The sequence below is a fragment of the Lissotriton vulgaris genome, unplaced genomic scaffold, assembly GCF_964263255.1.
Source record: "Lissotriton vulgaris unplaced genomic scaffold, aLisVul1.2 SCAFFOLD_1577, whole genome shotgun sequence".
NCBI lineage: Eukaryota > Metazoa > Chordata > Amphibia > Caudata > Salamandridae > Lissotriton > Lissotriton vulgaris.
This window is the reverse complement of record NW_028243043.1, coordinates 222,980-238,459: the sequence shown is the minus strand read 5'-3', so window position 1 is coordinate 238,459 and position 15,480 is coordinate 222,980. Positions and strand designations below refer to the sequence as shown.

Here is a 15,480-nt window from a genome sequence, read left to right as displayed (position 1 = left end):
AAAAGAAATATTTAGCTGGGAATCCAAGCTAAGGTCAAAGCTGTGGGGGTAACACAGCATGCAATGTCTGAAAGGCACAAAAGGTGGTATGACCTGTGCCGCCGAGCTAAAGAAAGGCTAGTCGCTGCAAAAAAACTGGAGGGGGACCATCTACTGAACGTTCAACACCCCACTGGAAGACATGGTGGAATCCACACTGCAGCCAGAGGCATTCGTCGGGATTACACAGATCGACACCTCTGAACATGCGGGTACCTCCCAAGGCAGGACCACAGCTAAACATATTTCAATGTCAAATGTAACTAAAAGAGCCCCAAATGCATACCCTGCTTAGTGTAGCACACCAGAGTCCAGTCCACTTTTTACTTGCAACACCCAAATGCATTGTGGGAGTTGTATACGGACAAATGTAAGGGCAAGGCAAGGAGGGACAAAAACAGCTTTACTGTAGCAGAGTCCAGCAAGGAAGTGACTAAAGTAGACTTTGTACATTACATAAGTACATTTATTAGACTTTTGCATGTGCTACATTACAAACATGTGCAAAAAAAAGTACCTGAACTTGCACTGTTTAAAATCACAGATGCAGCACAGGATAGTGATGTGGCTGACGACCACGAATCAGAGGAATAAGTGGAACAGCCTGCTGAGGGACCAGAACTGCCACCATCCTCACCCATACCTACTCACACTTGACGCAGGCGAATAGTCCAACTATTGCCTAATTTGGAGAGTGATGAAGAGAGCCAAACAGGAGCTCCCACACAGCAGCCTGTCCATAAAACACCAACCATCAGAGGTAACAATGTGGCTCTGTTCAATACAGTTCCGCAGGCGAAGGCCCCCGCCAAGCTTGATGACTGCAGAGGACAATGGTGCACCTGCCTGCAGTGGGCTTGAGGACAAGATGCTGAGGGTCTAGTGCCTGCAAGTAAGGAATATGAGGATTATGCAGGGTCAACTGAGGACAATGGCAACACACATGGGGGACATACATGACTGCCTGAGAGAGTTAACTACTGCGGTAGTTAAAGGGCACAGGGCAAACACCCAAAAACTAGACAGTATTGCAACAGCTATACAAAATATGTGCAGTGTCATCCAGGCTGAGCATGCTTCACATGGCAGGAGGCAACACAATTCAATGGGACACATGCACAGTTACACCAGGAGGGCGATAAATAGGATGAGTACAACTACAGCTCAGCTATCCAGGCGTGCTATCAGCATGCAAGTGGAGATGATCACTCCTGCAGGGATGTGGCCAGGAGCCTCATCCAGGTCACCAATGCAGTGGAACAACTCCAGACTGCAGCAACTAAAGGAAACAACATGCATGCATAGGGGACAGTGAAGATGTCTCCATCCTTAGCAGCCTACTGGAACCTGTGACAAATACTAGGAGGCACAGTACCAGGAGTAATGCTGGCACAGAAGGCTCAATGAGGGATGTGGCGGAGCCTACTGAAACGGCCACAGGAGTGCATGGCAGAATGAAATAGACATTTGGACAGGTACAATTCTGGTATGGTAACCCGAATCTTGTAACTAGTTCACACTGACGTTTAAGTGCCAAGGCAATTACATTTAATTGTCACTGCACTTGTCTGCACATGGTATGTGTGCATTAAGACAACCACACGCTTCTTACAATAAACCTTTGAGCAAATACTGTGTTGTCTTGTGATTACCCACCTTAAAAGTAATGTTGCATGATTTCTACACGTCTCCGTCTCTCCTCTGCTGCATTTGTACTGCATGCCACTTGAGGTGGTTGTCATGGCTGTATGTCTAGTTCTGGCTCGCTATCAGAGTCTTCCAGGGGAATGCCCCTATTAGTGGCTATTTGTGCAATACTGCACACATGGCGACTATTTTACAGCAAGTCTCCGGCCTATACTGTAAAGCACGACCGGTTTTGTGGAGGACCCAAAACCTTGATTTAAGTACACCAAATGTCCTTGCAATCACATTGCATGTAGAGATGTGTGCCTCATTGTACCGCTGCTCCCTTTGTGTAGAAGGATTCAGATATGGAGTGAGGATGAAAGACTTCACAGCGTATGCGCTATCACCTACAGAATGTGAAAAATAAATATACATTAGTCACTGCTATGTGTCACCATGGCGAACAGGTGTGCAAGGCAGTATTACATCCGTTTACCTAGCAAATATCCTTCTCCAAATTCACTCGCAAGTAGACATCTGTGTATGCCACTATGCTGGAAGATGTAGGAGTCATGTGCACTGCCAGAGTAAATAGCCACTATATCTGTGAATATTGTTTTTGAATTGCAGATTACTTGAATATTCAGTGAATGGTAAGATTTCTGATTTCAGTAGATATACTCATTCACTGAGGGGGGACATATGGGTACATGCGTCCCATCAATGCAACCAATGACATGCAGAAATTGTGCAACCTAATAAAAATCTAATTTAGTTTGCAGCAATTCCTGTGGTGTTGTGGGGTACCTAAAATGGTGGTGTATCCTCTGCACATGGCATTTAGGAAAGAGTTAAAAAAGCCCAATAGGGCACTTTGAGAGACACCTCCAGCTGCAGCAATTACTCCTGGGAGGTCCTTGAAGCTAGGAGAGGCAGAGAACGCAGGACCTCCACATAAGTGGGGATGGCATGTGACTTGCGAGTCTGATGCTGCAGTATAGGGTCTAACTCAGCAATTAGATCTAAGATTGTGGCAGCATTCAGCCTATATTCATCATAAATCTCTTCCTCTGTCTGCCTTATCTGAAGGGTGTCTACGCTGCCTTGATTCAGCAGTGTTCAGATTGCTTTTAAATGGAGGTTATTTGATCTTAAATGACCAAGGTTGTTGTGGGAGGAAACCAGGAGTGCCATATCTGGTAGCAGTTTCCAGAGTCGTGACCTGCTGTAATACCATGTTATTTTTATCCAAACACACACGACTAGGAACATTACCTTGTGACCTTCAATTCCTATTTTTAACATCAACTTTGATAAGCTAACCTGACTCAAAGCCTTATTGCTTCAAAAGGACGTAGCATTAACATGTTCCCATAAAACTTTTGATCTTTAAGTTGCAAGGTCTTGCTCTGAAATACAATCACTCCTGTGCTCAAACTAGACCTGGGTGGTAAATTCTGTTCTGTTTGCGGAATCTGCTGAATTTGGGTAATTTTGCGTTCCATGGAGAACGCGGAATTGCCAAAAATTCTGCGAGCTGCAACTTCACAGAATTTTTTGCTTGTTCGCGCTTGCAGAATGTATGTTCGCAGGATATGTCCCTCTAAGCACACAGACAGCATTTACGAACAGGAAAAAAGCTTCGCGAATGGGCAGAAGAAGCAATTCCACATGTTCGCAGAACTCTGCGTGCTCGAGAAGATTTTTTACCGTTACGCGGAGCTTTGCATAGTGCGACTACGCAAATTCCGCCCACTCCTAGCTCAAACCTAGTGCAGCATTTTGGTGAACTTGTGCACCAAGTAGTTAATGCTTCAAATACCACAGGAGTGGTACACTTTTTAAGGCGATTGGGTCTGGCTTTGCTAGCACGTTATAGACTGTATTTGGAGTGATTACATTCTTTTTATAATATTTGGTTTTCAATGTATTTGGAGGCATATCGCTAGTATTGTATTGTATTGAAGAGGGATCGAAGCGCTTTTTTGATGAGTAGCACGCTACTCCAGAACCCATAAAGTGTTGAATCAGTATAGTGAAATATGAAAGTAATTGGACATTAGTAAGTTATTTGGATTGAGAAGGATAGTGGAGGGATAAAGGAGGGAAAATGTTTGCATTTATATGGAGCTTTTTATCCCTGATGGGGTGTTGACACACTTTCTTGGCGAGTAGCATGCTACTCCGGAACCAATAAGGATTAGTAGTGAATTAGTATAGTGAAATATGAAAGTAATTTTAGTGGTGGATATTAGTCAGTTATTTGGATTTAAAAAGATAGCGGAGGGATATAAGAGAAAAAAAGGCTTGCATTGATATAGCGCTTGTTACCCCCAATGGGGTGTTGAAGGGCATTTTTGGCCAGTAGCACCCTACTCCGGAACCCATTAAAGGATTATTGGTGAATTAGTATAGTGAAATATGAAAGTAATTTGAGTTATGGATATGTTAGTCAGTTATTTGGATTGAGAAGGTTAGCAGAGGGATAGAAAAGGGACAAAGGTTTGCATATATATGGCGCTTGTTACCCCTGATGGGTTCAGGTACAGGTTTATTTTTATTATGCATACTTATTAAAAACCTTTGCACAGTTGTATGCTGTCAGGATAAAAAGTCATTATGGTGGTTCAGCAGTAAAAACATTGATACAGATGAAAAAAGTCCTGTGCAGTGCTTGCATTCAAATATACAACAAGATAACCATTCAATGAGTGCAAAAAAATGTGACAGTAAAAACTAAAAAAACAGGGGCCCTAAGAAGTATACACTAAAGTACAACATGACCGTGAAGATACTGGTTAGTGTCGCGTACGGTGGGCATCTATTGTATAAAGCAATAGTGCCCGACAGTCACAGGGCAGAGTGCAAAAGAAATAAGTGTTTTAAAACTATCTCAATAGGTGCAAACAACTTTATTCCTATGCCTAAGGGATAGAGATGAAAAGCCTAGTAAAATAGGGATATGGATGTTCACCCTGTATGATGTCAACATGTTTCTGCCGGGTTTGACTGAGGTGTTCAATGCATTCTTCAGGACCAAGGTATTAATTTCACTTGGCTATATAGGACAACGAATAAAAGGAAATACATATTATCACTCTAGTGTGCTACTTCTTGTATACTCAGGCCATGACTCTTGACCAGCTGTGACGAGTAGCAACAGATTCTTGAGTGGGTGAGGTGGCCCCAGATACTATGGATAAGATCCGACTCAACCATCAACTGAGTCTCTCCACACGTAGAACTCTTACGTGTTTCATTTCCTGCTCCGAGAGAGCACTGGCGGGAGAGGGCATAGGAATAAAGGGACATATTATCAAGGGGGTTTATCTCCGCTTTTTTGGCTTTAAAAGCCAAGAAAGCGGAGATAAAATTATCTCCCTATTACCTAGCTGTCGCTAACACCAGTTAGCGACAGCTAGTAGGAGATAGCGACCATCTTGGGCCCCACTTTGCATGTCAGTGATATTTATCACTAATGACATGCAAAGTGGGCGTGCCAAGATGTTAGCGACTGAAAACAGTCGCTGACATCGCTATCTCCTATTACCAACTTTTGGAGATATTCGCGATAAGCGCGAATATCTCCAAAAGCTAACACCTGCCCTGAGCAGTTCTTAGCCATGTTATCCAATGGGAGGTGAATAACATGGCTAAGAGCATTAGCTCGGTAATGCATGAATATCGCTGACTTTTCAGCGATATTCATGCATTGCGGCGATTTTTATCGCATTTGCGATAAACCTTGGTAATACCAAGGTTTATTTGCGGTAAAAATCGCTGCATCTCAGCGGTAAATTTTTGTCTCAAACCAAGCAATAGCGATAATTATCGCTATTGCTTGGTAATATGCCCCTATGTTCTTTGCACCTATTAAGATAGTTTTAAAACTCCTAGCACTGTGCCCCATAGGTATTAATACGTTTTTGTGCTATAGAACATCCGTGCTCCTTTCCTACCGGGAAGTCAGAGCTCACACTGGGTACCTTGCGGTACCAGTGTGCGGAAGGGACCCTATGATGAAGCATGTCACCCTAGGGTAAATGAAGATTCTCGTCCAAACACGTGCAGTGCCCCTCCTGTCCCTTTTTCCTATTCTCTGCGATTCTTTGTTACCCTGTACAGTACTTTGGAGTGCCTTTACGACAGGAACTGAATGACAACTGGTCCTTGTCCTTTAGACTGATATGGTTATATTGTGTGCAAGCCGTGTTCCACTTGTCTGCTGTGTCCTTTTGAATGTGCACTGGACATATGTCTTGCAATGCAACAAGCTTAATCTATGGATATGGTTCAGTAGGTGCGCCCGCTGAGGACTCATTTTCCGTGTTGTCCTGTGAGACTACCAGTGCTACTAGATGCTCACTATGGATGCTTCAGCTCCTGGATTTATGGATTTTAGCTCTTCCACTATGATTACACTGCCGGCTGACTTGCCATTGGCATCTGCTGATTGGGCTGGATATGACCATGTTTGTTAGAAACAGTTGGCCTGTGCACACGCAATTTATATTTGGAGAGCAACTGCTGCGAGCCTCGAGTACAGATATACAGATGCACAACTATCACAGTAATCCAATGTTGCGTTTGTTCTTTGTTTAATGCATATCAGATGCCTGCACCTATTGAGATAGTTTTAAAACACGTATTTCTTTTACACTCTGCCCTGTGGCTGTCTAGCACTATTGCTTTATAGGCCGGGCATCTGATCAACAAAGAACAAACGCAATCTAAACTTTGAATTCACCCCCTTATTTTATACCAAATTGACTTTTACTTGTTTTATTAGTGGCATGCTTTTAGATTTCTTATTGACATTATGGATTTCATTCGCCTTTGTTATTGAAGTGCATTTTACAGTAATTTATTTAGACCCATTTAGGCAATTTTTATGCTTTTAGTTGAGAAAAAGTCTCCTATGGCAAAGGACAGGGTGTTATAAGGTTTAACAGGATCCACGTTGGAGTCTCCATTTTAGCCACATGTTTAACTTGACATCTTATTCTAATGGCGCCTTTTCACAAATTTTGCACATTACATGATAATTCAGCATGAAGCACATTTCTTACTAAGCGTTATTATCACATTGCATGTACACTCTGTCCCTGACTAGGAAGATTGAACTTGATGCCTTTGCATTTGGTTGTTTGGTTGGAAAGAGTTCTAAGGCTCCAGGTTAACAATCAGCTTTTCACCTTTGACACAGTGTGATTAGAACAGTGCTTTTCAATTATAAACTGCCTTTGAACTAAAAGCAACAGAGGAGCAGTTTTGCTGTGTTTATCTTTGAACGCTATGCACTCTGACAAGGATGCAGCCCTGCTGACTCTAACCTTCATCCTGCAAAGGATGATAGCCTACTCTACAGAAGATCGTCTTGCTGACACATCATACTTTATATTATATAAGAAGTAATATTGAATCAATTCAACTTCCCAACCTGTGTGCGGATATATCCAGGTTAAAAGCTCACCATTTTAAGGTTCTTCAAGACATTTACATTGCACCAAATTGACTGTTTAAATAGGGCTGCTGGGCAAGCTCGGAATGCTTACGGTGTGGTGAGTCAATGGCCGATACAGTACATATTTTTTCAACATGTAGTGAGATTGCTCTTTACTGGAAAAGGGTATTTGAGGAAATGTCCATAGTAATCCAAGGGTCAATATATCCTAGTCCACAATTCATTCTTTTTGGTACTGAAGGGCCAGTTCCCATAGAGTTTTTATGGTTATTGTTTTTTTTTAATGATCAATGCTAGGATACAGGCAGCACGGTTTTGACTTAAACCAGATCCCCATGAGCAGCTAATTGGTAGAAACAGTTTATAGATATTACTGCGTTAGGGTAATATCTTCTTATGAGAAATCTAGATAAAAAAAAGATATTTCTGACAAATGTGGACTCCAGTTTTGTAGGATAGGGCCTTATGTCTTTGATTGGTTGCTGGATTGGCCTCTGGGGTCCAATATGAATATTAAAGTTCGACTTTGGGCTTGCCTTACTTTCCTTTTTAGGTCTCGTCTGCCAATGCGCTTGCGCATTGCTGGCGAGAGATATAGAGGGCCACCAGCAAATCCTACCAAGAGAGTTTTGGAGTGCGGATTATGCCCAGTGCATGTGAGGCATTCAAGCACGAAGCTTCGGCAGTGCGCGCTCGGCCTCACTTCTCGCTCACACCCCATATGCTCGTTCCCTCCCACCCTTCTGACTTCAAAGGAACGCCGCTCCCCTGCTCCCCCCGCCCCCACCACGCAATCCGAGAGCTTGTTTTCTCATGGCGCCTCTCACAACTGTCCCTCCCCCACCACAGGGCGAGTCTCACGGCCGCATTACCATCCATCGCTTTCACTTTCACAGCTGTGTTTTCTTTGGCTTTCAGCACTCAGCTTCCCCGCAACCAGCATTTAACCCCCACCTTTTAGTTAAAAAAAAAATTGCAGCTTTGCCTAGCTCTCTACTATTTCCAATGTTCCTAGGTAATGTTGCTTTTGTTACTGGTTTCACTGGCCTCCTTAGTGCTGGTCCACCTGCTCCCGCGTCTGCCTCTACCTCATCATGCGCCACCCGAAAGATTCTGCTTCACCTTCCACGTCTGGGAGTGAGCTTGCTCCGCCTCCGTGGTCGCTCTCTCCCTCCCTATGCTGCTGCCCTCTCAAGCACTGCCCCCTGTGAGCTCTAGCTGCTTCCTCCTTTCCCCACATGATCTCTTTCTTGTCTGCTGCTTCAGCCCTCCAATATTCCCTCACACACACTCCATGCTGCTCTTTCTTTCCCCACAACACTTTTTCTGCGTCCGCGAGCCGAGCCTATTCCGCCTCCGTGGTCGCTCTCTCCCTCCGGATGTACGTCATTACCACGCATACTTTTACAACGCGTTCCATTACAACGCGGTTGTAACAACGCAAGTCGTTACAACAACTTGCGTTGGGGGGGAGCGCAAATTAAAAAAATTTTATTTACTATTCCAACACCAGTCCCCGTGGATAGTAGGGAAGGTGTTGGGATAGTAAATTAAATGATTTACTATCCTTGAGCGCCACCCAGCGCAATTCGTTGTAACAACTTTCGATGTTATGACCGCGTGGTAATGGTACAGCGTTGTAACGCTTGCGTTGTAAACGTCGCATACCCTCCCTCCTTATGCTGCTGCCCTCTCAAGCACTGATCCTTGTGCGCTCTATGCTGCTTCCTCCTTTCCCCACATGAACTTTTTCTTGTCTGTTCGATTGATAGGAATTACTTTGCACTACAAAGTTGTAACTTGCACGTGGGCCGCCCAACTAGGTTTTTCTTCAACATTCAATCATGGCGGCTGCGTGTCTTGTTGCACGCAGGTCAGCCAACTCATTTTTTTTCAACATTAAAACATGTTTGCCATGTATCTTGTTTTGCACGGGTCGCCCATCGGTTTTATTTTTTCTTTCATTAAATCATGGCTGCTTGTCGTGTTCGAGTTGCACTTCATTTTACTATGCATTCTATTTAGTGCATTTCAATTTACTGATTTCACTTCCCACTCTTCGGTTGGTAGGAATTACTTTGCACTACAAAGTAGTAACTAAATACGTACTGAATTGTGCTGGCCAATCAAAAGCAGACTAGCAGTGCCTAATGGGGCTGTGCGTGGATTGCACAAAAGAATTATTGGATCTCATTTTGCCTTCAAATAAACATGTATATAAACATGAGCATGTCTGAGTCATGCTTGCGGCTGTGTTATTAGACGTATGGAGTGTGGTGGGGAAAGCTGAGACCGGACCATCTGTATCGCTGTTCTGCTTTCTTTTTCTTTTGGCTGCTGTGATAAAAGCATGAGTTGGGAACGGGAAGCAGCAGATGTAAGGATTTATATTCTTTCGCGGTTTGTGTTTAGTGATGTAGCTGCTAGCATGGAGACCCAAGTTAACAGACAGCAAGGATGGCTGAACAGTACAGGTTTTATCGCCCTCACTCTATCTATCGCCCTCACTCTATCTATCTATCGCCCTCACTCTATCTATCTATCGCACCACCAAAGCATCACTCAGGGGGACCACAGCATCACTCAGGTGCACCACAACATCACTATGCGCTACCACAACATCACTGAACGCCACAGCATCACTCGTCGCCACCACAACATCACTCAGCAACACCCCATTATCAATCTGTGCAACCATTCAAAAACAACTGGTTCAAATATGTTCTCTCAATGTTTCAAGCTTTATTACAAATGTCACAAAAAGATGTTAATATTTCACTTCTGTTCTTGGATTTTCGTCACAATAAAATACACTGAACTTCATCTTCACAAAAGTTATTTACAAAAGTTTAAGCTATTGCCATTATAAATTACAATAACTTTCATTTAAGTATAAATTATTTAAAAAAATTAAAAGTCATTGTTATTTGTAATATCAATACATCTAAGTCACGTAAATACAAAACATGCTGCATTACAAATGCTATAGGTGTCACATTTGCAAAAGATAAAAGTATTGGCATTGTAAATGACAAAGCTAATAATTTCGCTATTTTCTAAACCAACACATAAATGAAAAATGTGTCATTTACAAGACCAATGGCTCAAACTTTCCTAATGCGAGCCCTATTGCATTGCAAATGCTTGTTTCTATTTTCTGTGTGCTACAGCGTTCCTGATTGTATTAACTGATTGTTATTTTCTACTGCTATTCCCATGCACCATTCATGTCTTGAAGAACATAAAACTATGTTTAAAGCATTACTGATCACAGCTGAATTGGCATTATTGACAACAGTATTGAGCATAGTGGGGGCGCGAGTTATTGTTTTTGAAATCCACCAGCCTTCACCATTATCCATCAAAAAAAAAAGAAAGAAAGAAAAATAAACAATATATAAAGTTTCTAATTCGAATCAGTGTCTCTTTTTAGCTGTACTTTGAAAAAATATGTGGTAACACGTATTATGGTCCGGTATTGATATTGCGGTTTTATGTATTTTACAGAGTAATGTATATGCTTATATATTGTAAATATTATTCAGTTCTTTTGGTTCATGTTTATATCCATTTTATATATTTTATGAATTATTCTGTGTTTTATGTATTTTGGTCCTGTGTTGCCATCTCAGTTTTCTGGTGACCTTAATGGACCACTTGGTCTTTAGCCTTGTGTTTACTCGTTTCGAAGGAATTCAGATAGATAGATAGATAGATAGATAGATAGATAGATAGATAGATAGATAGATAGATAGATAGATAGATTTCCCTACAAATGACTACTTTGCATCTATGAGGCTTCATGATGAAGACAAGTACAATTTCAAGTTCCAACGATGGTGCTTCTTCCACAACAATGTATGGGAGCTTGTGTATGAGTGCAAGCATAGCATTCAGCAGGAAAAATTGTTTGCTTCAGAATTGTGCATGACTGAAGACCAATTTCTCCTCCTGAAGGTACATTGTTAGCAGTAGGTTCTTCAAAGCAGTGCTTCGTAGCCTGAAAGCAGCCAGGGTTTTAAAGGACAGTCTGTGAATATAGCCTTACAGCCTGCTGTAGCAGGCTATACCAGCCATTAATTGCCTGCTCCAGCATTACAAGGCCCAAGCTGAAGGCAAGGGCCTTTAACAAGAGGGCAGGCCTTTACTGGCCAGCAAAGCCCAGCTGCTATGGGCTATAAGGCTATTAGAATATTACGCCACTAGATGGCAGAATATTCTAACAAATAAAACAAAGGCCTCAGTGGGCCCGAGGGGATTTAGATCCTCCTGGGCTCCATGAGGCCTTTGTTCACAGCAACATCTGTGAATGAGAAACATTGCAATGCTGTCTGCTCCAGGCTTTTACCTGCCATTAGAAGCCTGGAGCAATTCATCGTCTTCAATGGAGCTCCCAACATTCCAATGTTCTAGTTTATTTGAAAGCTGGTGATATTGTAAGCAAGGATTGTACTTACTAACCGTCAGCCATGGTGATGGGACGGACTGGGGAAGGAGGAAGAGGAATGAAGCTAAGGCCCAGGCTCCAAAAGCCCCATCTGGTAACATTATAGTCGGATGTAGACCGTAATCAGTACATGGCGACTCTCCTCAGTTGCTTTAATAAGCAAAATAGTAACTCAGGTGTAAATTATGAATTCAAAATGGCATGACTATATTTATGGCATGAATCTGTTTTTTGCAGGCAAATGTGGCTTGAGAAAGAAGAAAAGATAAGAAAAGCCATAAAACAAGTTACCGAAGCTGAAATTTGTGAACCTCACTTGGTAGCCCCAGGACTTCCTGTTCAAGCTGACTGCATTTTGAGTGAATTTTGTCTGGAGTTTCTGAACAAGGATAAAGAAGGCTATGGCAAGGCCCTGAAAAGTATGGCTTCACTGCTAAAACTAGGTGGTTGTCTCATACTGCATGCTTTTCTTGATTGCACCTTTTACACAATGGGCAGCATCAAGTTCCCAGTCATATGCTTGAGTGAGGAATTTGTTAGAAAGGCTGTAATAAGCTCAGGATTTACCATTAAAGAATTACATGTCACTCCCAGAAAAATTAAAACTTTATATTCAACAGTTGATTTTTCTAGCACGTTGTTGCTTATTGCATGTAAAGAAAAAGACACAGAGTCGTTCCATAGGGACATATAATGGAAATGCAGGTTCAAGCGAGCAGGCAAATTCTTTAGCGGTTTTGTTGAGCTGTGTTCAGTGATTTGTGTTAGAGATCTACTTTTAATATCCACAAGGATTTTTCTTTTTTATCTAACATCAAAACTAAGGCCCTCATTATGACGGCGGTCGGGGTCGGACCACCGATCGCCATCGCAGTAGGCAGGTGACTGTGCGATAATCAGGTGGTGGTCCCACTACCCAATTAGGATTTTACCACCAGGCTAACAGTGGGAAAAGTGCCCTTTTCAGCTGTTTTTTGTCTTGAGGCCCAGGAAAAGGGCCACAGCACAAGTCACAGTGGAAAAAGTCCCTTTGTGTATATCCATGGACTGTGTGCCAGGCACCATGTGGTGCCTGTCAAATAGTGAATGGATGTGTGAGGGGGCCTACAAGTGCCTCCATGGGGGATAGGGGCCCTGCTTGGAGCCCCCAAAGTCATTTTCCGGCTGCCTTTTCATGGCGGTTGGACCACCATGAAAAGGCAGTCAGAAAGGTACATTGTAATGCCTACGATGGAACCTGCACAGGCACCGCCCCATTGTAGAGATACGAGTCCGACCGCTGCATCAACGGGATAATTGATCCTGCTGGAGGTGGCGGTCTTTCCCCCAACCACTGCGGTTCGACCACCTGCATTGTAATGCAGCAGTCGGACCAATGGCCTGTATGTGGGACTGCCACCGCCGGTCTGTCAGTTGCGGTCCCACCGGTATCATAATGAAGCCCTAACAGGCAGCTCATATAATATTCTTTGTTCAATGTCATGAGCTATACAAATAAGTGCTCTCTAGATATCACAATCAATATTGAGGTTGAGAATTTGGGGCAGGTTTTTGAGATAATTGAGCAATGCATTGCAGCTATCACAGGTACTGTCCTGCATTGTACAAGAGGAAAAACACAACACAGAACAATATGTACAAAGATATAGCACTGCTTTTGTCATCCCGTCACCGGACCTCAAACATATAGCCTAATGCTATTCATACCCCTTTGCAACATAGTGTACAAGTCTAGCATAGTCTCTATATCTGAAGGGTAATCTTTAGGTTCAACATGCTATGATTAGACTAGATTTAAAACTTTTCCTACAGTATGTGTGTGCTGTATAATGAAGCACTTATGAAATGTGGGAAATGTTTGAAGTAATTAAAAGATTTCTCCAAATGTAACTCCTACATTGATGAGGAGTAGTTTTATGTGCAGAACCCTATGTACAATTGTTATTAGGTGTGTTTTTGTTAAAACATTATGAGTGATAGTGCTATAAAACCTATGTACCACCTATGGACGCAACTAGCACAAAGTACTGCAAATTAGTGCAAAGCATGATTTATACCACTTTAAGCCTATATTTTAGCATAAAGAGCATTTTGCACTGGAAAGAAAACACCATATCACCACTCTGCTCAGGTTTGCATCACTAGTATCGACAACACGCACCAGCGCACTTAAGCACCAACACATGACCTTACAACAATTTATTTTGCAATATACACAGCAACGTAATACACAGGACAGACATAATGCAACAAACCAACGATACAATAGCAACAGAAAAATGCAACACAACAATACAGCAACACACTGGTACCAGAGCTAGTACCAACACAACATCCCAACAACATAACACCATATAATAATAAACTAACACAAAACAACACAACAACAGAAATGTACATGGTTGTTAAACTGAGATGGTATGTCATGGTTCATGGCTAGTGTTATCTTGTTGTGTTGTGGTTGTAATTTTCATTTTTTTATGTTGTGTTGTGTTACATATTGTTGTACTGTTGAAAACGTGAATTATTTGTATTTCTTTGGTGAATGTGATTGGTGTATCTATTGTGTCTGAATGTTGCTAGTATTGTGTTTAAGTGAGTACATTTGTGTTGTGCTATTGTTGTTTTTTTCAGAAATATTGTGTTGTGTTTTTAAGCTGTATTAGTCAGTTGTGTTGGTGTGTTTTTATTTTGTCTAATTGAGTTCCATTTTGTTTTGGAGTGATTCAGCATGTTGCTTTTTATCCTGTTGTGTTTTTGTTTTACATTATTGCATTGTTTTGATCCTGCCTTGTACTGTGGCCTTGTACTGTGGTTGTTATGTTACATTTTGGTTTGATTGTTTTGTTAAGCCCTAATATGTTTTATGTGCTATTTTATTTTGTGTTATGTCATTGTTTTGTATTATGTTGCACTCTGTATATACATTACAGACGTCAGCAAATGCTGTTACTTTCCCAGGCTAAAGCAGCAGATTCCACTAAGGTAGAATAACAAATAACCATCTGTCACTGTATAGGGAGGTAACACCCCTCTCCTCCAGCTCTTCATACATTTAAGATATCCATCAGCTGCAACTACAGCAGAGAAAAATCCGTAAATTAGATGAACTTGTTATCCTGTATTTTGTTCCTCCTCGCTCACCACCTACCAAAAATGGCTAAATGTATTCTAATTTCACCTGTGAAAAATCAAGAAGGCAGAATGATCTGTCCAGATCTCATGTTTGAAGTTATTTCATCTTCACTGATTTCTAGTAAAAGTAATTATGTATTTGTCATGCAAGTGAAAATAAATTGGCAGTAACATACATTATTTGGAACAAGTGTAATAATAAAAAAAATACACATTTATTACCTCAGTGTCATTGTAAAATCTATGTTATCGCGACTGTGCAACATAAATGTCTTGAGAAAATATCACTTTTTTATGTTATAATGATTTTGCACAGGGAAGCAAATTTTCTAATAGTTACGGGGTCTATACAATGAGATTTTAACTCAATGCATAGATTTAACCATTTGAATCTAATTTCTGGTTAAGAATTTGTATTATTACAAATACATACGTCAAACAGAAAATTATAGCAGATCTGTATTGAGTAGTGCACCATTTATTAGAATCACTGAGGAAGGGGAAGGGAATCATTACCCCCTTACGACCATGCCTCAAATGACTTAGCGCCTCCTGCCACGCTCAAGAATCCTAATGAATATTCTCTGTGTATCTTTAGATCTATTTTGTCTTTCATCTCCTGTTTGCTCCAGGTGTGGGTTATAACATAGCTGACTGATTACACACAACAAATGCACACATTCTTTATGAATGAAGTTTGAAAATGTATTCTTGCAAGAGCTGGCCCACATTTGAATACAATTTTTTTCTTAAATCCAAGTACTCC

The 15,480-nt window shown here is 41.6% G+C and overlaps 1 protein-coding gene across 1 annotated transcript in view; it reads left to right on the top strand.

Moving 5' to 3' along the window:
- Positions 1–14,935, top strand: part of LOC147668728 (nicotinamide N-methyltransferase-like) — a 53,317-nt gene extending 38,382 nt beyond the window's left edge. The window contains exon 3 of the mRNA XM_086948471.1: positions 11,817–14,935. Coding sequence (XP_086804597.1) covers positions 11,817–12,273 — 457 coding nt within the window. The 3' untranslated portion in view covers positions 12,274–14,935. The remainder of the gene's footprint in view (positions 1–11,816) is intronic.
- Positions 14,936–15,480: the final 545 nt, after the last annotated feature.